We start from the raw sequence: 20,959 nt of genomic DNA on the forward strand, positions 1-20,959 counted from the left end.
AAACGTGCCTCCCCAGACTAGCCTGACGTTGTCATACTCATAATTCTAGTCAGAATATGAGTCTGAGAACTCTCCGTTGGGCTTTGACTACAGGGCGTGTTTCAAACGAGCCTGGAAAACAAATGCCTCTTCGCTCAATTGGATAGATCTACAACCAATCAGAGCAACAGAGTATGTGACGTATGTTAAGCACCGCATAGTTGTTGTCAACAGAACTAAACTACAAGCAGACTTGAAGTATGCTTGAAGAATGAATACAAACGATTTTTGCCGGTGTTGTAAAATTAATTTAAGGGTAGGGGGAGTACTTGTTCACATGGTCAACCTTTTTGAGTGAAACAATAAAGGGCAATGCATATACGAACAAGTTCTCCGTTTAGGATTACAACTCCACAAAAGAAAAGGAGAAACCACAATGGCCACTGGGTTTTCATTGTGTCCCATCTTCTTCGTGACCATCGGGGCCAGCTGATAAATTCAACTTTTATCGAATCCCGTAGGAAGGACGGCAAAAACATATTTTCCATCGACAAATGCCTTGATTGCGTCTCTCTGTTCCTCTTTCAAAATTAATGCGCTGTCGATGTCTTCTAAAACAGACTCGATGGCAGAATCATAACATCCCAGATCTCCAGCGGTAGCCATGTTTGTTCAAAACGAATTCAACTTAAGCGCTCTTTTGTGACGTGGATGATTACGTTACTGTTGATCATCTGTCCATCATCGTATAAAGCCCATCCTGGCAATTTCATTGGTTCGCCCAGATTCTGGTTTTCTGTAGTTGGTCCCCAATACGAGACCCTCCAGACCCAACTTCCCGACCAAATTTTTTTTTGGGCGGGGAGAAGTTGGGCTGGCAGCCAGGCTATCCCCAGACCCAACTTCCCGACCAATTTTTTTTGTGGGCGGGGCTAAATTGGGCTGTCAGCCAGGCTAACATACGACGTGATAGTTGATATGTTGTCAACCAATCACAACATCAGGATGAGTATAAGCACTTGAAGTCACGTTTGTCAAATTAGTTCTTGTTATTGGTGTTAGTTGGCATACAAAGTTAGTCTTCTCTTATTAGCGTAGTTAGTGATTAGAGCTAGCAACAATGAATTGCAGATTAAGGGTTCCTATCGTCCAGCTAGCTCTCAACGCTCGGCAGAAATGTCTGGTCCACTCATTAAGACAACCATGACCCTCTCACTGGACATATTGTATAATACAATGTTTTAATGAATGCAATTGGTTGCTTTGTATATTCTGTTCTATTTACCAAACTCCTATCTTGTCTTAAGTTGAGCAGTTGCTTGTGTGATTTGCTATCTAGATTACATTCAACTTGCATCAAGTAGGCTACTACATATATAAATGTTCAAGTTCCTGTCTTTTACTGTTAGATGCACAGAACAACACAGGGTCCGACTGGGCAATGAAATTCTTAGGACAAGAAGCAAAGCAACCTGGCGTAACATAAGTACACGGAACATAACACGTTGTTAAAGTGGTCAATTGTAAGTGGGCTGATGATGAATAAAAAACTTGTTTAACAAGACCCATTTATTCAACAGTCGAAAGTTAAATGTTCAGTAGAACAATAGTCCTCAATCAGTTGGCTACAGTACACAGCTAGCATAGCCATTTCTAGCTCAGCTTCACAATATGGCGGCCTATTGTTATAGGTTAAACATGTAATACATCAATGTTAATGAAGTATGAGACATATACATGATGCAACACAACAGTAACCAATTGATATTATGTGTTAGTATACCGAAAATATCAGTAAATCGAGATGGTTCTGCTGTCTGTCCCGTAGAAAACCATTCAAACAGGTTGACAACATCTTTTTGGTCTTTTTAAATCTAACTATTTGTATTATCCGTGTGGTCCTTTTGCCATAAAAAATGCTATCCTTTCCCGGTTTTCTGCAGCCACATTGCGCGCACATCCCGAAAGTTTACAAACAAATAATTGGTCTATATACTAGTGTAATAATTGGACCAATACGCTGTTCCTATTGGTCCAGAAGACATTCTCAAAAGTTAATAAATCAGTTTATTGACCTCCCGAATGTTCGCAGAGGTAAATAAACGTTTTTAACCAACCAGAGAGTTGTTCTGTTCAGTTGTTGATATGTTGCCTTGGAGATGTAGTGATGTCACCAGTGCAAGTGCAGCTGATTCAGACTGTTCCCACCCATCCTTCAGTCTCTTTACCCCGTTGCCTTCTGGCAGGCGTTACCGCAGCAGGTCGCGCACACGCAGACTGGACAACAGTTTCTACCCAAGGGTCATCAGGCTTCTCAATGGACACTGATATGGACATTTTTTTTACTGCACACTAGTCACTTATACACTGTCACTTTCAGCTACTGGTTGCTCTTTCATTAACATTGCACTACTGTACCTCACTGTACCTCGCCACCAGGCTCCTGTTTGGTCATTGACATAGTCACTGATCTGCAAATTTGCACTATTGCACTGTACTAAACTTAGGTTAGATAGGTTATAGGGTTGAAACAGGTTTTTTTGTGCATTAGGGTTAGTATAGCGTACTATTTATTGTTATCTGTAATTTTAGAAGTGTTAGTGTTAGGGTTAGTATAGTCGTTATTTATTGCTATCTGTATATTCAGGAAGTTCACTTATCTAAGCTCAGCATTCATGTAAATTGTGTTCCGTGTGCTTATATGTTATGTTATGTCAGGTGCTTGCGTTGTCTTGTCTTAAGAATTTCAGTGCCCAGTCTAACCTTGTGTTGTTCTGTGCATCTGACAAATAAAAGACGAACTTGAACTCTGACAACATGGCGTCTGCTCCAGATTCGACGTGTTTGATAGGGATCTTCCCACGTATTGTTGTAGGATATAAGAAACCAAATGTTTACTTTGACAGGTCAGCAAACGCTTTGTCTCCTCGATTTGTTAAAACGATTTGTTTGTAAACCTCGACATATGGTCTCGGTTAACAAACGTTTTAACAAATCTCGGTTTACAAAGGCGTTTGCAGACCTGTCGAGGAGTAAACATTTGCTGTTTATATTGTGCAATGTATAGTATATGGTGTATATTATAGTTTATAGTGTGCAGTGTATAGTATGCTCTTGCTCCTCTCACCTCAGCAGATCTACCAGTGTGTAGTGTATATTATAGTTTATAGTGTATCTCACCTCTGCAGGTCTACCAGTGTGTAGTGTATAGTATGCTCTTGCTCCTCTCACCTCAGCAGATCTACCAGTGTGTAGTGTATATTATAGTTTATAGTGTATCTCACCTCTGCAGGTCTACCAGTGTGTAGTGTATATTATAGTTTATAGTGTATCTCACCTCTGCAGGTCTACCAGTGTGTAGTGTATATTATAGTTTATAGTGTATCTCACCTCTGCAGGTCTATTTGTCTCTTTGTCCCGTCCTCTCTCTGCTGCTGCTGTTTTGGTATCTTGATGTTAATTGGCTCAACTGCAGGGTCAGAGGCGGGGTCTTGGCTGGGCACAGCCCTCTTCCTGCCTCTCCCGGCCCCTCCCCCGGCGCCAGCCCCAGCCCCACCCTCTTTCTCTGATGCCAGGGGAGATGGTGCCGTGGCGGTGGACTTGGGTGGTCGACCACGACGTTTGGCGGGAGACGCTCCTGTTGTGGGGTCAGAGGTCACCTTCTGGGCCACCTCCACCTGAGATAGGGAGGGGGAGGGGGAAGGGATGGAGGGGGAGAGGGGAAGGGATGGAGGGGGAGAGGGGAAGGGATGGAGGGGGAGAGGGGAAGGGATGGAGGGGGAGAGGGGAAGGGGTGGAGGGGGAGAGATGGAGGGGGAGAAGGAGGGTTAAATGGAATGAGGAATATAGAGAGAGGATTTCAGAATGAAATTACTTCCTCACAGCTTTTCTAAAATCCTCCTCCTCACCTTCTTCTCCTCCTGAGGCTTGATGACGGGGTTCTCCTCGTTCTCCCTCGCTCCGCTCTCCGACGACTCCACCCCAGCTTCCCTGCCCACAGGAAACAAGAGCTGCATTTCAGACTGTGTCAGTGTTCTTAAGAGCAGCTGGGCTGCATGTGCGGTGTATGTTGAGAGTGTGTGCTTGAGTGTCCAGTGTGTGGACCTGGTCTTGAGGGCGGGGGAGCTGGGCTGGGGAGAGTTGGTGTTGCTGGCTGGGTCAGAGGTCTTGGTGTACACTCTCCTGCCAGGCACCGTCAGGGGTTTGTTCACTGCTGCCAGCACAGGGCTGGGCTTGGGCTAGGGGAGGGGGAGGGAGAGTGGAGGGAAAGGAAAGGGAGGAGGGAGAAAGTGTAAGGGGAGCACAATCTACTTCAGGGTGAGGTTAGAACAATGTTGACGCTGTGTAACAGCTCTCTAACCCTAACCCTTACCTTTCCTGTGAGCAGCATCTGCCTGATGTCTGAGGTCAGGTAGTCCTTATCGTTCACAAACTCCTGCACACCACAGTCAGGAACAATGTCAGTCTGCATGAAACTTGACATGGCTGTGCATTGCTGTGTGTGTGTGTGTGAGGTGTGTATGTGTCACCTTGTCCTGGGGCAGGAAGAAGTTGGCAGGCAGGATGGGGTCTTTGGGAGCCTCCAGGTGACAGGCGGTGCTCTTGTTGACGATGACGAACAGAGCCACATCACACACGATGTACAGCTTCTGTAACCATGACAACACCCCTGTTAGCTAGGTGTCAACAACTAATCCTAACGCACATCAGGTGGAGATAGAGAGTGTGTGTATGTAGTGTGTGTGCAGTGCAGTGTGTATGTAGTGTGTAGTGTGTGTAGTGCGTGTGTAGTGTGTGTGCAGTGTTTAGTGTGTGACCTCATTGGCTTTGGGGTCGTCAGGGTTTTCAGCATCCTTGGTATGTTTGATGTTCTCCACCATCTTCCTCAGGAAGGCATGGCTGTTGTTCTCATTCTTAGTCATCAGTACCTCCAGCATAAACCACAAACACCTGGACACACACACCAAACACACAGTTGGAAATAAGTCACATTGTGTTCAGAACTACGTGGAAGAGTTTGTGAGGAATGTTCAAAGGAAGTGTTTGTGTGAGTGTCTGTGTATATGAGGGTATACGTGTGGGTGTAGGAGCACTGTAGCCCCTAACAACATGTAGGAGCACTGTAGCCCCTAACAACAAGTAGGAGCACTGTATCCCCTAACAACAAGTAGGAGCACTGTATCCCCTAACAACATGTAGGAGCACTGTAGCCCCTAACAACATGTGAGGCATTGTAGCCCCTAACAACAAGTAGGAGCACTGTAGCCCCTAACAACATGTATGGGGCACTGTAGCCCCTAACAACATGTATGGGGCACTGTAGCCCCTAACAACATGTATGGGGCACTGTAGCCCCTAACAACATGTATGGGGCACTGTAGCCCCTAACAACATGTATGGGGCACTGTAGCCCCTAACAACATGTATGGGGCACTGTAGCCCCTAACAACATGTATGGGGCACTGTAGCCCCTAACAACATGTAGGGGGCACTGTAGCCCCTAACAACATGTAGGGGGCACTGTAGCCCCTAACAACATGTAGGGGGCACTGTAGCCCCTAACAACATGTAGGAGCCACTGTAGCCCCTAACAACATGTAGGAGCACTGTAGCCCCTAACAACATGTAGGAGCACTGTAGCCCCTAACAACATGTAGGAGCACTGTAGCCCCTAACAACATGTAGGGGCACTGTAGCCCCTAACAACAAGTAGGAGCACTGTAGCCCCTAACAACATGTAGGGGCACTGTAGCCCCTAACAACATGTAAGGACATTGTAGCCCCTAACAACATGTAAGGACATTGTAGCCCCTAACAACATGTAGGGGCACTGGCAGGAAATTAACCCTAACCCCCCCTGACAGGAACCCTGACAGGAAATTTAGGGGCGCACACCTTATATCACAATTCTTCACATTTTCCCCATTTTAAATGTATTAATGATAATATGCAGTTTTATTGTAGTTCACAGTAGGGCTGTGCGATATGACCAAAATCTTATATTGTGTTATGGATCCTCTGTACAAAATGCTCACTAATTGCACAGTATGTGCCTGCTGTGAGCTGATACAGTGACCGGTCCACCGACTAACCCTAAAGGCCGAAATATGCTTATAGCGGCCATATGTCATGGTTGAATTGGTCTGTGCTTTGGTGCTTTTATTTTGGTCTCTGGTGGGCGTGTATGCAAGCCACGCGGGTATTGGCATAGGAATTAGTGAATGAATATATGCACCAGGAATTAGTGAATGAATATATGCACCTGGGCACCTGTGGTAGTATGGCAAGGGGGTGAGTAGGGAGAGCACATTTTTTGTTGACCGCTAAATATGCTGACTATTGGAATTTTGGATTAACTAAAACTTTTACTGGAAGAATTGCATGTATTTTAATATCGCCACTTTGCACAGAAGCACTTGCACTTTTCTATCTGCTGTCCTGTTTAAGAAATATATGTATCTGCCTATAAATAAACAGAAGAACGTAACTTCCAGAGCGGACATTGAAATTGTTGGCAGCGCGTCACTCAAGTGAATCTCCCTTATTTAGCCTCTCAGCGACATTCTGGTGGTCGCTACAATGCTTCTGCTTCTCCGTTTACGAATGGGCGGGCGCACGGATACGCACGGATACGGACCGATACGGACCGATAGACTGCGTTTATGGTTCTCCGTAAGCTGTGGGTGCTGAAAACAATTCACCGCCAGAAGAGTAGGTGGCGCAACGGTTTTTTGTTTAGACGTCGTTGTCTAAACAAATTTACAAATTAGCCGTTCCATCAATAAAATACGCACATTTTCAGCAACTACACTGCCCATTTCTCATCCCATTTTAATTCAGATTTACATGTACCGTTTAGCTGAATTATGAATTGTAAAAAATGTACAAGCAATGGCGGTCAAAGGATTCTGTTCGTCCTGCTATCACGGCAACTCCGCCCCTACCCACAAGCGGCACTTAATACTGACCAATCACAGCCAAGGGGGTCTTCGTAGCTCTCCGTAGCTACGACGGAGAGTTACAAAATTAAGGAGGTGCACGTCGAGGGCTCCGAGGGCTGACGGAGAGCTTTTCGAGGGCGTTCCACGGAGACGAGGGCGTTCCCATGTGTCCGTTTTTCGAAAAACGCAGAAGCATATATCGGCCTTAACCCACCGGTCCAATGTTGCATAAACGTCATCTTTAGATTCTGAACTTTAATGCAGATTGTAGATTGACGGATCATAATAACCCTAACCCCAATCACTAACCCCAATCACTAACTAGTAGTAAAAAATAGTCAGACAATCTCAAAAAATGGTTGCAGTCTAGAGCCCTGGGGTGTGTGTGTATGTGTGTATGTGAGTGTGTGTGTGTGTGTGTAGATGTGAGTGTGTGTGATCTCTCACTCCTTGATGTCCCTTAGCTGCTCGTAGTCCTGGGGCTTGGTGAAGTCTGGGTCATGAGCCAGCAGGTGGATCATGTAGGGAACAACATACTCAGGGAGTAGGGAAACCAGCTTCTCTGGAGAGGGAGGAAGGGAGAGAAGGAGAGGGGGGGAGGGAGAGAGGGGGGAGGTAGAGAGAGAGGGAGGAAGGGAGAGATGGAGAGGGGGGGAGGGAGAGAGAGAGGGAGGAAGGGAGAGAGGGGGGAGGGAGGGAGAGAAGGAGGGGGGGAGGGAGAGAGGGGGGAGGGAGAGAGAGAGGGAGGAAGGGAGAGAAGGAGAGGGGGGGAGGGAGAGAGGGGGGAGGGAGAGAGAGAGGGAGGAAGGGAGAGAGGGGGGAGGGAGGGAGAGAAGGAGAGGGGGGGAGGGAGAGAGAGAGGGAGGAAGGGAGAGAAGGAGAGGGGTGGAGGGAGAGAGGGGGGGAGGAAGGGAGAGAGGGGGGAGGGAGGGAGAGAAGGAGAGGGGGGGAGGGAGAGAGGGGGGAGGGAGAGAGAGAGGGAGGAAGGAAGGGAGAGAAGGAGAGGGGTGGAGGGAGAGAGGGGGGGAGGAAGATGAGTTTACTTACACAACTGTAGGATAACGTTCTGCTAGAGTCAGGGCATGGCCAGGAGCGTGGCCTGCTAGAGTCAGGGCATGTCTGAGGGGGCGTGGCCTGCTAGAGTCAGGGTGTGGCCAGGAGCATGGGCGTGTCTGAGGGGGCGTGGCCTGCTAGAGTCAGGGTGTGGCCAGGAGCATGGGCGTGTCTGAGGGGGCGTGGCCTGCTAGAGTCAGGGCGTGTTTGAGGGGGCGTGGCCTGCTAGAGTCAGGGCATGTCTGAGGGGGCGTGGCCTGCTAGAGTCAGGGCGTGTTTGAGGGGGCGTGGCCTGCTAGAGTCAGGGCATGTCTGAGGGGGCGTGGCCTGCTAGAGTCAGGGCATGTCTGAGGGGGAGTGGCCTGCTAGAGTCAGGGCATGTCTGAGGGGGCGTGGCCTGCTAGAGTCAGGGCATGTCTGAGGGGGCGTGGCCTGCTAGAGTCAGGGCATGTCTGAGGGGGCGTGGCCTGCTAGAGTCAGGGCATGTCTGAGGGGGCGTGGCCTGCTAGAGTCAGGGCATGTCTGAGGGGGCGTAGCCTGCTAGAGTCAGGGCATGTCTGAGGGGACGTGGCCTGCTAGAGTCAGGGCATGTTTGAGGGGGCGTGGCCTGCTAGTCAGGGCGTGTCTGAGGGGGCTTGGCCTGCCAGAGTCAGGGTGTGGCCAGGAGCATGGGCGTGTCTGAGTAGGGGCGTGTCTGAGGGGGCGTGGCCTGCTAGAGTCAGGACGTGTTTGAGGGGGCGTGGTTGCTAGTCAGTGCTTGTCTGAGGGGGCGTGGCCTGCTAGAATAGGGGTGTGTCTGAGGGGCGTGGCCTACTAGAGTAGGGGCGTGTCTAAGGGGGCGTGGCCTGCCAAAGTAGGGGCGTGTCTAAGGATGCATGGCCTGCTAGAGTTGGGGCACGTCTGAGGGGGTGTGGCCTACTTGAGTAGGGGTGTGTCCGGGGGCGTGACTGACCGTGAGCGAGTGGGTTCTGCTTGAGGTACTCTCTACGGACAGTGATGTTCTTCAGCAGACACTGGCGTGCGTGGGCTCGGCGCTCCTTCACAGGGTCCTTTGCACACAGCGAGAACACGGCCAGGTACTGCAGAGGAAGCAGCAGCCTCACCAGGGCCAGGTGCAGCTTCTGGGCAAAAATCTGACGCACCTGGTAGCACTCATCCTGGAGAAAAACACACATTACAGCTAGAAACACACATCACAGCTAGAAACACACATCACAGTTGGAAACACACATTACAGCTAGAAACACACATCACAGTTGGAAACACACATCACAGCTAGAAACACACATCACAGCTAGAAACACACATCACAGCTGACCCTAGCAGCTTTCTCATGGAGAGGAGCACAGATCATACTACACAGTATCACAGCTTACATTAATGACAAGGCCGCAGAGCTGGAACTGCTCTGGGGTGATGATGTCATGGTAACAGGGCTCCTGCGCCAGTTTCATGATGGCTCCGCCTGCAGCCAGCCTTAGGCGCGACATGTCTGATTTACTGAGGGGGAGAGGAGAGGAGGGGGAGAGAGGAGAGGAGGGGGAGAGAGGAGAAGAGGGGGAGAGGAGGGGGAGAGAGGAGAAGAGGGGGAGAGAGGAGAAGAGGGGGAGAGGAGGGGGAGAGAGGAGAGGAGGGGGAGGGGGGAGAGGAGGGGGAGAGAGGAGAAGAGGGGGAGGGGGGAGAGGAGGGGGAGAGAGGAGAAGAGGGGGAGGGGGGAGAGGAGGGGGGAGAGAGGAGAGGAGGGGGGAGAGAGGAGAAGAGGGGGAGAGGAGGGGAAGAGGAGGGGAGGGGGAGAGAGGAGAGGAGGGGGAGAGAGAAGACGGGGAGAGGAGGGGGAGAGAGGAGAGGAGGGGGAGGGGGGAGAGAGGAGAGGAGGGGGAGAGAGGAGAAGAGGGGGAGAGAGGAGAAGAGAGGGAAGGGGGAGAGGGAAGGGGGGGAGAGGGAAGGGGGGGAGAGGGAAGGGGGAGAGGGGGAAGGGGGAGAGGGAAGGGGGAGAGGGAAGGGGGGGAGAGGGAAGGGGGAGAGAGGGAAGGGGGAGAGAGGTAAGTGGGAGAGAGGAATGATGAAGATTACAGACAAATGTAATTAAACTCCTGACCCCTCACTCCTGACCCCTACCCCCTGACCCCTCACTCCTGACCCCTCCCCCCTGACTCCTAACCCATCCCCCCTGACCCCTCATTCCTGACCGCTCACCCCTGACCCCTCCCCCCAGCTACCTGATCTTCTTCTGTTCGGTGAGGTCTCCCTCGCTGACCAGCATGGCAGACAGAAGGCGGAGGGTGGAGTTTGCAGACTTGGACTGGTTGTTCTTCATCCCCAGCAACCAGCGCACCAGCAGCTTAACAGCCTGAACCTGAAGAGAAAGAGAGACCTCAGGAGAGATGAAGAGAGAGATTCCTCAGGAGAGATGAAGAGAGAGACCTCAGGAGAGATGAAGAGAGAGAGACCTCAGGTGACAGTGAGACCTCAAGAGAGAGACAGAGACCTCAGGAGAGAAACAGACACACACAGAGAGAGAGAGAGAGAGAGAGAGAGAGAGAGAGAGAGAGAGAGAGAGAGAGAGAGAGAGAGAGAGACAGACAGACAGAGGTATACCTTGGCTAGGACCTCTGGTGAGACTTCATCATCTGCTGTCCACAGTTTCCCGTTCTTGTTCCCCAAAGACTGCAGACAAAAACCACGGTTTAACAGTGTGTGTGTGTATGGTGTGTGTGTGTACATTTGTATGGTGTGTGTGTGTGTGTATGGTGTGTGTGTGTTCTCTCTGGGACCCACCCTGTCATTCATCAGCAGGTCTTTGACGATGAAGTTGGCAACGATGGACTTCATGGGTGAGGCAAACTGGTCTGGAGCCAGCATGGAGATGTGCCCCAGAGACACCAGCGGTGTGATGAGCTGTTCCGGGACGTCAGCATTCAGGCTCCGGGACAGGGGCTGGGGGAGGAGACGTGTGACATGGAGCATGTGTGGTGTGTAGTGTGTGGACAATAGTGTGTAGCATGTAATCCTGCAGCGTGTGCTGTGTGGCGTGTGCTGCGCGGCGTGTGCTGCGCGGCGTGTGCTGCGCGGCGTGTGCTGCGCGGCGTGTGCTGCGCGGGGTGTGCTGTGCGGCATGTGCTGTGCGGCGTGTGCTGTGTGGCGTGTGCTGTGTGGCTTGTGCTGTGTGGCGTGTGCTGTGTGGCGTGTGCTGTGTGGCGTGTACCTCAAAGATCTGCGCCAGCTGCACCTCCTTGTTATTGAAGATGGCGTGGATGCAGTGCACGGCCTGCTTAGCCTGGTGGGGAGTCCCCCGCTTGGCCTTCTGGTGCAGCACGGGGATCAGAGTACTGGGGAGGGAGGAGGGTATACTGGGATCAGTACTGGGGAGGGAGGAGGGTATACTGGGATCAGTACTGGGGAGGGAGGAGGGTATACTGGGATCAGTACTGGGGAGGGAGGAGGGTATACTGGGATCAGTACTGGGGAGGGAGGAGGGTATACTGGGATCAGTACTGGGGAGGGAGGAGGGTATACTGGGATCAGTACTGGGGAGGGAGGAGGGTATACTGGGATCAGTACTGGGGAGGGAGGAGGGTATACTGGGATCAGTACTGGGGAGGGAGGAGGGTATACTGGGATCAGTACTGGGGAGGGAGGAGGGTATACTGGGATCAGTACTGGGGAGGGAGGAGGGTATACTGGGATCAGTACTGGGGAGGGAGGAGGGTATACTGGGATCAGTACTGGGGCGGGAGGGGAACTATGCCAGCTGTCGACTTCATGTTCATGCATAAAACACGATCAGGCTTCCCACACCTACTTAACATCAAATTCAAAGACTTTACACGTCCAATTTCCTACATTACAGGGACACAGTATAATTTGACACACAAATCAGGTGTAATTACCATTAAAACACAGATTGTGTTGCACACAGATTGTTTTGCAGGGATGACAGACTGTTATGCTGTAACACTGTTAGCACTACTTTTGATATGCCTGTGGTACTGTCAGTCCAAATAGTGTCCTACCTGACGTCACAATGCCGTTCCGAAGCAAGGACGCGTCCGTCGCTATGCCGATCTTAAATTCCTGAGATATCTACGCGTGCTAGCAGGAAACTGTCATTGTTGCTATACTGGTTACTAGGTAGGAAGTTTTGTATTTAGGCTTATTTAAACCAGTTTATTCTACTCTACTATTTAAAGTTTTCACTCGTTCGACATTCCCGAGACAGCAACACGCGCGGGTAGAATACTATACGCGTTGCCTTCCCGTTCTGTTAAAATTGATGCTAAATAAGTGAATTATTTTGACGAAAACAACTAGCCAGCTAGTACCAGCTATCAAACGAGTGAAAACTTTAAATAGTAGAGTAGAATAAACTGGTTTAAATAAGCCTAAATACAAAATTTCCTACCTAGTAACCAGTATAGCAACAATGACAGTTTCCTGCTAGCTCGCGTTGATATCTCAGGAATTTAAGGTCGGCATAGCAACGGACGCGTCCTTGCTTCGGAACGGCATTGTGACGTCAGGTAGGACACTATTTGGACTGACAGTACCACATCTCATCATCCTCCCTCCTCCACCCCCCCCCCCCCCCCACCCCCCCACCCCTCTCTTACGATCTGATCTGCTGAAGCTCAGTCTCTATCTTCTGGCCCGTGTTCCTGAAGATCTGGATGGCTGCCTCCGCCACCTTGTCGTCCTCCATCTTCAGGCACTGCAGCAGAGACTCGTAGGTCTCAGCAGAGTGGAACGCTGTGGGATGGGTGAATGACAGAACCTGGAGGACAAGAACCTTCATGATCAGTCTCTTTAGTCACTGCAACACTTTCCTGTCTCCCTCTCTTCCCCTCTCCCTCTCTATCCTCCCTCTGTCCCCGTCAGAAATTTTAATATTGACCAAGTATTGCACAGTCAGTGAAGAAGTTAAGAAAGCTTTATTACGTGGATGAGGTGGTTGAATCAGTTTCCCAAAATTACACAGCCCAAAAAAGTATCAGCCATATACTCAATTTACCAATACCGAATTTATTATGCATAGGCAGCATACTAATATGGAGAGAAGGACGTGTATCTTGTCTCATTAGATAACATCCTGAGGCTATAAGCTTTCAGAAGATATATGGTTTTAATGGTTGAATCAGTTTTGCCTTCATGTTACAGACTGACATGTACTAATGAAATGCTACAAATTGCCAAAATTACAAGTTGAGCAACCTTGTTTAATTTGGAAGACAATTCTGAAATAAAGGGTTTTTCTTCTTTTTTTTCGAGTCGTTAGAAAAACTAGCATGTTAGCTAAGGTTAACTCCAGATTAGCTCACGGTTGTTAAGGTAATAAAAAAAAAAACACCTGCAATTTCCTTTGTAGCTACTTGGAAAAAACATCCTTGTCATCTCTTTCTGCTTGAAACAGACGCCTAGGTCTGAACACATATTTCAGACCCAGATTAAGAAATCAACTAATGCTGTTCCACTTGTAATGGGTAAATAAAGTATGCTATTGCCTAGTGCTAGATGTAGGAAAAAAGCTTGCTTATCTAGCTAGCTATAATCCTAATGTTTGCATAAGGATCTTTGTGACTTAACGCTAACTAATGCTATTATAGTCAGAGTGTCTCATAAGGGAGCTTTGGCAACTGAAGTGAAAACTTGGGCAACTCTGACTTACTTTCCTCTTCCTCAAAAAAACCCTCCTTATGTCCATCTCGTCTGTGGAACAGTCTTGTCTGAAGTGCTAGCTGCAAGAGCGATGCGTCGATCAAAGAGTATAGGCGTTGAATCTGCGTGCGTGATGCTGTTTGTCTAGAAAACGTGGAGTGGAATTCTATTGCTATGGGTATTCTCCCTACTGATAAAGTGGAACGGATTTGATTGTGAAGCAATGGAAAGATCGCTGGACTAGTAGACCAGTCATGCACTAATATTTTGATCGCAAATGTGGGGGGGTCCAAACAACTTTTTTTTTTTAAGTGGGGGGGACATGACCCCCCCCAAGTTACATTGCGGCGACGCCCATGCTTATACAGGATAAAGGGTTACATCTATAACTTTTCTGACACAATCCTCCCTCTCCCCCTCTCCGGTCTCTCCCTTTCTCCTCCCCCTCTCCTCTCTCCCTCTCTATCCTCCCTCTCTCCCCCCTACCTTCAGCAGTTCCAGTCCAGAGCGGATGGCGGTATCCTGGGTGACGCCCTCCTCGTCATCATCAGCTGTTCCCTCAATGGACTTGTTAAGAAGCTTCACCAACGCGCTGAAGAGAGAACCAGGTAGTTAGTACTTATATATAACCATTACCAGGTAGTTAGTACTTATATATAACCATTACCAGGTAGTTAGTACTTATATATAACCATTACCAGGTAGTTAGTACTTATATATAACCATTACCAGGTAGTTAGTACTTATATATAACCATTACCAGGTAGTTAGTACTTATATATAACCATTACCAGGTAGTTAGTACTTATATATAACCATTACCAGGTAGTTAGTACTTATATATAACCATTACCAGGTAGTTAGCACTTATATATAATCCTAACCAGGTAGTTAAGAGGCAGGTGGTGAGAGAGCTGCAGTTACACCTGGCCTCCACTAGGTGTCCTAGTGGTGGAGGGCAGACTGCCTCACACCATGGCGGGAAAGACTATGGCACAAGACTATGGGACAAGACTATGGCACATGACAATGGCACATGACTATGGCACATGACTATGGCACATGACAATGGCACATGACTATGGCACATGACAATGGCACAAGACAATGGCACAAGACTATGGCACAAGACTATGGCACATGACTATGGCACATGACTATGGCACACGACCATGACACATGACTATGGGACAAGACTATGGGACAAGACTATGGCACATGACTATGGCACAAGACTATGGCACAAGACTATGGCACATGACTATGGCACATGACTATGGCACAAGACTATGGCACAAGACTATGGCACATGACTATGGCACATGACTATGGCACATGACTATGGGACAAGACTATGGGACAAGACTATGGCACAAGACTATGGCACAAGACTATGGCACATGACTATGGCACATGACTATGGCACATGACCATGACACATGACTATGGGACAAGACTATGGCACAAGACTATGACACATGACTATGGCATCGTTGACGACGTTACGCCCTGAATCAACTGTAAACTGTAGCCTATAGTTGTTTGTGCTGCAAATACAATTTTAATTGATATAATTGCAAGAAAATGAATTTTGAAATTGATATTATGTGTTATTTTTATGTCATTAAATGATTAAGTCTTGGGCCATTCCGCGGCACCCCTGAGCATGCGTCACGGCACCCCAGGGTGCCGCGGCACCCACTTTGAAAACCCCTGCACTACTGTACCTCACTGTACTTCGCCATCAGGCTCCTGTATGGTCATTGACATAGTCACTGATCTACAATTTTGCACTATTGTACTGTACTCCACCTAGGTTAGAATAGGTTATAGGGTTGTAATAGGTTTTATGTGCATTTAGGGTTAGTATAGTGTATCATTTATTGTTATCTGTATATTTAGGAAATATTAGGGTTAGTATAGTAGATTATTTATTGCTCTCTCTATATTTAGGAAGTTTCACTTATTTAAGCTCAGCATAGATGTAAATTATGTTCTGTGAACTTATGTTATGTTATGCCAGGTGCATGCGTTGTCTTGTCTCAAGAATTTCAGTGTCCGTCTGACCTTGTGTTGTTCTGTGTACCTGACAAATAAAAGACTTGAATTTCTTGAACTTGAACAGTTAGCCAGACTCTCATCTGCTTTTTATTAACGCTGATTGGCAAGGAATGGAAGAACAGCTGATAGCGAAAACACCTAGACTGTAGGCATGTAAACTAGTTTAGCTTGCTAACGCAAGCGCATAGGTAGAATGTGTAATGATTTAGCCTAGTTTATTGGCAATGGGGCTAACGTTATTTCATGTTCCTGACTGTGTTTCATTCAAATAAATAACCCATGTTGTCATGTAAATCTACAATTCAAGATGCATGTTTGTCCAGATCTATTTTACAGCAAGATAGCTAGAGCTAACTGAAGCCGAGTTGATCACGCTAGTTTGTTTGCTAAGCTGTAGTGCTAACGTTACCCATCTAAGGCGATCCTGTGGAAACAACTAACTTACTCATTTCAAATGATATGTAGTCAATCTGTTGAAAACTTTTTTTTGACTTTATAAGACCCGGAAACCCTGGTGTGTGTGTATACGTGTGTGTGCGAGTGTAGGTGTGTGCAAGTGTGTGCATGTGTAGGTGTGTGCAAGTGTGTGCAGGTGTGCAGGTGTGTGCAGGTGTAGGTGTGTGCAGGTGTGTGCAGGTGTGTGCAGGTGTGTGCAGGTGTGTGCAGGTGTGTGCAAGTGTGTGCAGGTGTGTGCAGGTGCAGGTGTGTGCAGGTGTAGGTGTGTGCAGGTGTAGGTGTGTGCAAGTGTGTGCAGGTGTAGGTGTGTGTAGGTGTGTGTAGGTGTGTGCAGGTGTGTGGTACCTGATAGCCTCTGAGTCGATGTGGACAGGGGCAATGCGCTCCAGCAGGAACTTCACCATCTCCAGGAAGGGGTTGGTGGGCTGCTTAGGGAAGGTCAGCTTACGGGTGATCTCCCTCTGCAAGCACACACACAAACGTTAATATTACATAGGCAGATTTATGCAACCCGGCACATAGTAATCACCATCTGTATGTTTGAGTGGACATGGCTGCATGTTTCCTATACATTAATTGATATTTGTTTTTCACTGTTTAACATGGCCAATTTGGCCGATATTAGAGCTGCGCGCAGCGCAGCGATTCGCTCAGCCCTTTCTTGCCCTGGTCGCATTCTCTCTCTATAACTACAACGAACCAAGGGGCAACATCTCCGCTTTCTGCCACTGTACGAAAATAAAGCCAAAATATCCCTGATACGGGTGCTGCCATTTTGCGCTGGTGGTCTGGAGCCAGAGTGTGCACAGTAGCGATCGGGAGATGGAGCCACTGTTTGAATTTCAGCAGCAGGAGTTAACCCAGGAGAGTCAGACCCAGGAGAGTCAGACCCAGGAGAGTCAGACCCAGGAGGGTCAGACCCAGGAGAGTCAGACCCAGGAGAGTCAGACCCAGGAGGGTCAGACCCAGGAGAGTCAGACCCAGGAGAGTCAGACCCAGGAGAGTCAGACCCAGGAGAGTCAGACCCAGGAGAGTCAGACCCAGGAGAGTCAGACCCAGGAGAGTCAGACCCAGGAGGGTCAGACCCAGGAGAGTCAGACCCAGGAGAGTCAGACCCAGGAGAGTCAGACCCAGGAGGGTCAGACCCAGGAGAGTCAGACCCAGGAGAGTCAGACCCAGGAGAGTCAGACCCAGGAGAGTCAGACCCAGGAGAGTCAGACCCTGGAGTCAGACCCAGGAGGGTCAGACCCAGGAGAGTCAGACCCGTTCCTCATCACGCAGATCTGAGCCTGCTTGCAGGAGCAGGTGGGGCTGGTGGTTAGGGGTGTGTGTTAGGGTTAGGGCTGTGTGTGTTAGGGTTAGGGCTGTGTGTTAGGGTTAGGGCTGTGTGTTAGGGTTAGGGGTGTGTGTTAGGGTTAGGGGTGTGTGTTAGGGTTAGAGGTGTTCCTCACCACACAGATCTCAGCCTGCTTGCAGGAGCAGGTGGGGCTGATGAGTGTGTCCAGCTGCAGGCGCAGCTTCTCGTCTTCTCCCAGAACCTGGTTGAACTTCTTCATGAAGTCCTGGGCCTTGCCAGCATCCGGAAGGTTCTCTTGAGTGGGGGTGAGGGTGTGAGTGTATATAAACATGTGTATGTGTGTGGGTGTGGGTGTGTGTGTGTTCAACTTACTGGCGATGGTCATCAGCTTCCCAAACATGGCTGTGTTGTTGGCCTCAGACTGGAGAGGAAAAGGAAGAAAGTTACACCCTGGAGCAACATGTATGTGTGGAGCAACATGTATGTGTGGAGCAACGTGTGTGTGTGTGTGTGTTTATTCACCACAGGAAGCTTGTGAAGGTCCAGGAGCTCTCTGACGAGCCCTCGGAGCATGTTCTGACACTTCCACATTTCATTCAGAGCCCTGAGAGAGGGAGACCCAAACATAAATATAAAAAGCTTTGTTAAACCATGGAAGAGTGTCAAGTATGTGTACATATGTCTGAACGTGTATGTGGTGCATTAGAACTGAGCGTGAGTGCGTGTGTGCGAGAATGTGTGTGTGTGTACTAACTTGACAGCGTTTGTGTCCAAGCAGGCATACAGGTAGTAAAGACACTTCATCTTCTCCTCCGTATCCAGACTGTGAGGAACCATGTACTGAGCAAATATCTTCTCTACCAGCAGCCTGGACAGGAGGGGAGGAGGAAGAGAGATGAGAGGAGCAGGAGTACAGGTATGAGAAGATTCAAAGAACTGGGTTCATTATAAAACCGTGGCTACCGGAGCAGATTAGACTTGACTGTGTGTCGTGTTTGTGATGGTGTGTGTGTGTCCTCACTTGTCGTCGATGCTGTTCTGATAGTAAATGTGGAGTAGCTTGTCTTTGATCCAGGAGATCTTCTGGGCCTGGTCCTTTCCTGCCTCGTGGTGCAGACAGTACTTCTTATACAGCTGAGCCAGGCCCATCATGGCCTCCTTACGAACCCTCCACTGCGGAGGAGAGGAGGTGATTATAGACCATTATGGCCTCTTTAAGAATCCTCCACTGAGGAGGAGAGGAGAGGTGTGTGTGTGAGTCAGAGTCCTACCCTCTTGTCCAGGGTGCGTTCCCGTACAAAGCCCAGCAGCTGGTCGTTCACCAGGTTCAGGTCCTTCTTGCCGGCGTTGATGATGGTGACGATGACGTCGTGGCGGATCGCCTCCTCAGGGTCGTGGGAACGCACCTTCAGGAACTCTGATTGGACGAGACAGATAATCAGCACCATCACGGAACTCTGATTGGACCAGAGAATCAATACACACAAACAGGGAAAGTGACTGGATACACAAGCAGACACCCAATACACCCATACAGACAGTGGTCCCCCCTACCTGTGAGGTCCCGGGCCAGGTCTGGGTGGTTCATGAGACAGTGGCTGGCGAACTTCACACTCTCCAGTCTTACTGGGACATGGATGTCATTAAACCTGTAGGAGACACCACCATGACTACTGTGCATTTATGGGGTGTGTGTGTATTTATGGTGTGTGTGTATTTATGGTGTGTGTGTGTCTCACCGTCCCAGGAAGCACTGCCAGAGAGGTCTGTTGTGAGTGGCCAGTTCTGAGTCTTTGGCTCCGAACAGCTTGGCAAGCAGACGAACCACAGCCAGACGCTCCTCCCCATCATTGCTCTGCAACACACACCTCACCCTCAACATGTGTGTGCGTGTTCGTGGTGTGTGTGTGTAGTGTGTAAATTAATCGAACATTTACACAGCCATAGTAAATTCCTTGTTTGTGCAAATGTACTTGGCGAATAAAGCTGATTCTTATTTCCAGGGTTTGGTGTTTATGTGTATGTATGTATGTGTGTGTGAGACCTTAAGCTTGAACTCGAGCTGGGGCATGACGGAGGTAAGCAGCAGGGGGTCGATGCAGAACAGCTCCTGGATCAGATCAAACACGTGTTCAGACAGGTCACTCACTGAAGACCTGCCCATCACCAGAACCTGGTTAAAGAACTGGGGGAGAGAGGAGATAAGAGGAGGAGAGGTGGTTAGGGTTAGGGTGTCTTACCCGCTCGTACCTCAAGGGGATGAGGGCCTTAGTGAGGGGGGATGGGTGCCTCAGTGAGGGGGGATGGGTGCCTCAGTGAGGGGGGATGGGGGCTTCAGTGAGGGGGGATGGGGGCTTCAGTGAGGGGGGATGGGGGCTTCAGTGAGGGAAGATGAGGGCTTCAGTGGGGGGGGATGAGGGCTTCAGTGAGGGGGGATGGGGGCTTCAGTGAAGGGGGATGAGGGCTTCAGTGAGGGGGGATGGGGGCTTCAGTGAGGGGGGATGGGGGCTTCAGTGAGGGGAGATGAGGGCTTCAGTGAGGGGGGATGAGGGCTTCAGTGAGGGGGGATGAGGGCTTCAGTGAGGGAGGATGGGGGCTTCAGTGAGGGGGGATGGGGGCTTCAGTGAGGGGGGATGAGGGCTTCAGTGAGGGGGGATGAGGGCTTCAGTGAGGGGGGATGGGGGCTTCAGTGAGGGGGGATGGGGGCTTCAGTGAGGGGGGATGGGGGCTTCAGTGAGGGGGTATGAGGGCTTCAGTGAGGGGGGACGGGGGAGGAAGGAGATAAGAGGAGATAAGAGGAGAGGTGGTCACATGTGATTAGAAGCTTCCATCAGTCTACTGCTGTGAGGGAGGAGGACGAGAAGGAGAGAAATGAGAAGGAGACAGACAGAAAGGGGGTGAGGGAGGGGGAGATAGAGGGGGGGAGTGGGATGGAGAGGGGGAGGGGAGAGAGGGAGAGAGAGAGGAGGGGAGTGGGAGAGAGAGATGGGGGGGAGTGGGAAAGAGAGGGGGGGGTGACAGAGAGAGATATGGGGGAGGGGGGTTCTCACGTTGGCGATGCAGGTCTCTATGTTCTGGACAGTCCTCTTCAACAGAGTCTTTGCCAGGTCATACGCCTGCTTGTTCAGGTTCTGGACGGGGACACACACACACACACGTTATCATCAATACTGTGTGTGTGTACCTTGTGAGCAGGGATCAGGTTGATGAGGATGGTGTGTGTGTGTGTGTGTGTGTGTACCTTGTGAGCAGGGATCAGGTTGATGAGGATGGTGTCCAAGAGTTCCTGGGTGACTCCATCTCCCTCCATGATGATAGAGCTCATCAGGTCAAGCATGTGCATCTGCACCTTCTGGTTATGGCTGTTACTGGGGGGGGGAAGCGAAAGATAATAATGCCATGTGTGTGTGCAAATTAGAATGTGCTTAGTTTCCCACAATCAGCTCAAGAACCAGGCACTCTGCAAGAACCAGGCACTCTGCACAGTTCATATCCTGCACGTGTCCTCTTTATAGAACTA

General features: G+C 49.5%; 1 protein-coding gene across 3 annotated transcripts in view; it reads right to left on the reverse strand.

Annotated features, from left to right (window-relative positions):
• pds5a (PDS5 cohesin associated factor A) overlaps positions 1–20,959 on the reverse strand; it is a 38,013-nt gene that overhangs the window by 1,858 nt on the left and 15,196 nt on the right. For 2 of the 3 annotated variants that reach the window (XM_047045935.1, XM_047045937.1), the window contains exons 6-32: positions 20,681–20,807; positions 20,490–20,570; positions 19,484–19,624; positions 19,179–19,294; positions 18,994–19,088; positions 18,711–18,856; positions 18,461–18,612; positions 18,194–18,307; positions 17,962–18,043; positions 17,812–17,860; positions 17,594–17,733; positions 16,488–16,603; positions 14,112–14,217; positions 12,584–12,744; positions 11,179–11,302; positions 10,752–10,910; positions 10,572–10,640; positions 10,193–10,329; positions 9,350–9,473; positions 8,926–9,130; positions 7,368–7,482; positions 4,797–4,929; positions 4,509–4,628; positions 4,352–4,414; positions 4,084–4,217; positions 3,888–3,969; positions 3,370–3,656 (exon numbers count right to left, since the gene is read on the reverse strand). In XM_047045935.1, the coding sequence (XP_046901891.1) occupies positions 3,370–3,656; positions 3,888–3,969; positions 4,084–4,217; positions 4,352–4,414; positions 4,509–4,628; positions 4,797–4,929; positions 7,368–7,482; positions 8,926–9,130; positions 9,350–9,473; positions 10,193–10,329; positions 10,572–10,640; positions 10,752–10,910; positions 11,179–11,302; positions 12,584–12,744; positions 14,112–14,217; positions 16,488–16,603; positions 17,594–17,733; positions 17,812–17,860; positions 17,962–18,043; positions 18,194–18,307; positions 18,461–18,612; positions 18,711–18,856; positions 18,994–19,088; positions 19,179–19,294; positions 19,484–19,624; positions 20,490–20,570; positions 20,681–20,807 (3,378 nt within the window). Of the gene's footprint in view, positions 1–2,761; positions 3,317–3,369; positions 3,657–3,887; positions 3,970–4,083; positions 4,218–4,351; positions 4,415–4,508; positions 4,629–4,796; positions 4,930–7,367; positions 7,483–8,925; positions 9,131–9,349; positions 9,474–10,192; positions 10,330–10,571; positions 10,641–10,751; positions 10,911–11,178; positions 11,303–12,583; positions 12,745–14,111; positions 14,218–16,487; positions 16,604–17,593; positions 17,734–17,811; positions 17,861–17,961; positions 18,044–18,193; positions 18,308–18,460; positions 18,613–18,710; positions 18,857–18,993; positions 19,089–19,178; positions 19,295–19,483; positions 19,625–20,489; positions 20,571–20,680; positions 20,808–20,959 lie in introns of those variants that run through there. The other variant, XM_047045936.1, reaches the window with a different exon arrangement.

Source organism: Hypomesus transpacificus, chromosome 22, assembly GCF_021917145.1.
Source record: "Hypomesus transpacificus isolate Combined female chromosome 22, fHypTra1, whole genome shotgun sequence".
Taxonomy (NCBI): Eukaryota; Metazoa; Chordata; class Actinopteri; order Osmeriformes; family Osmeridae; genus Hypomesus; species Hypomesus transpacificus.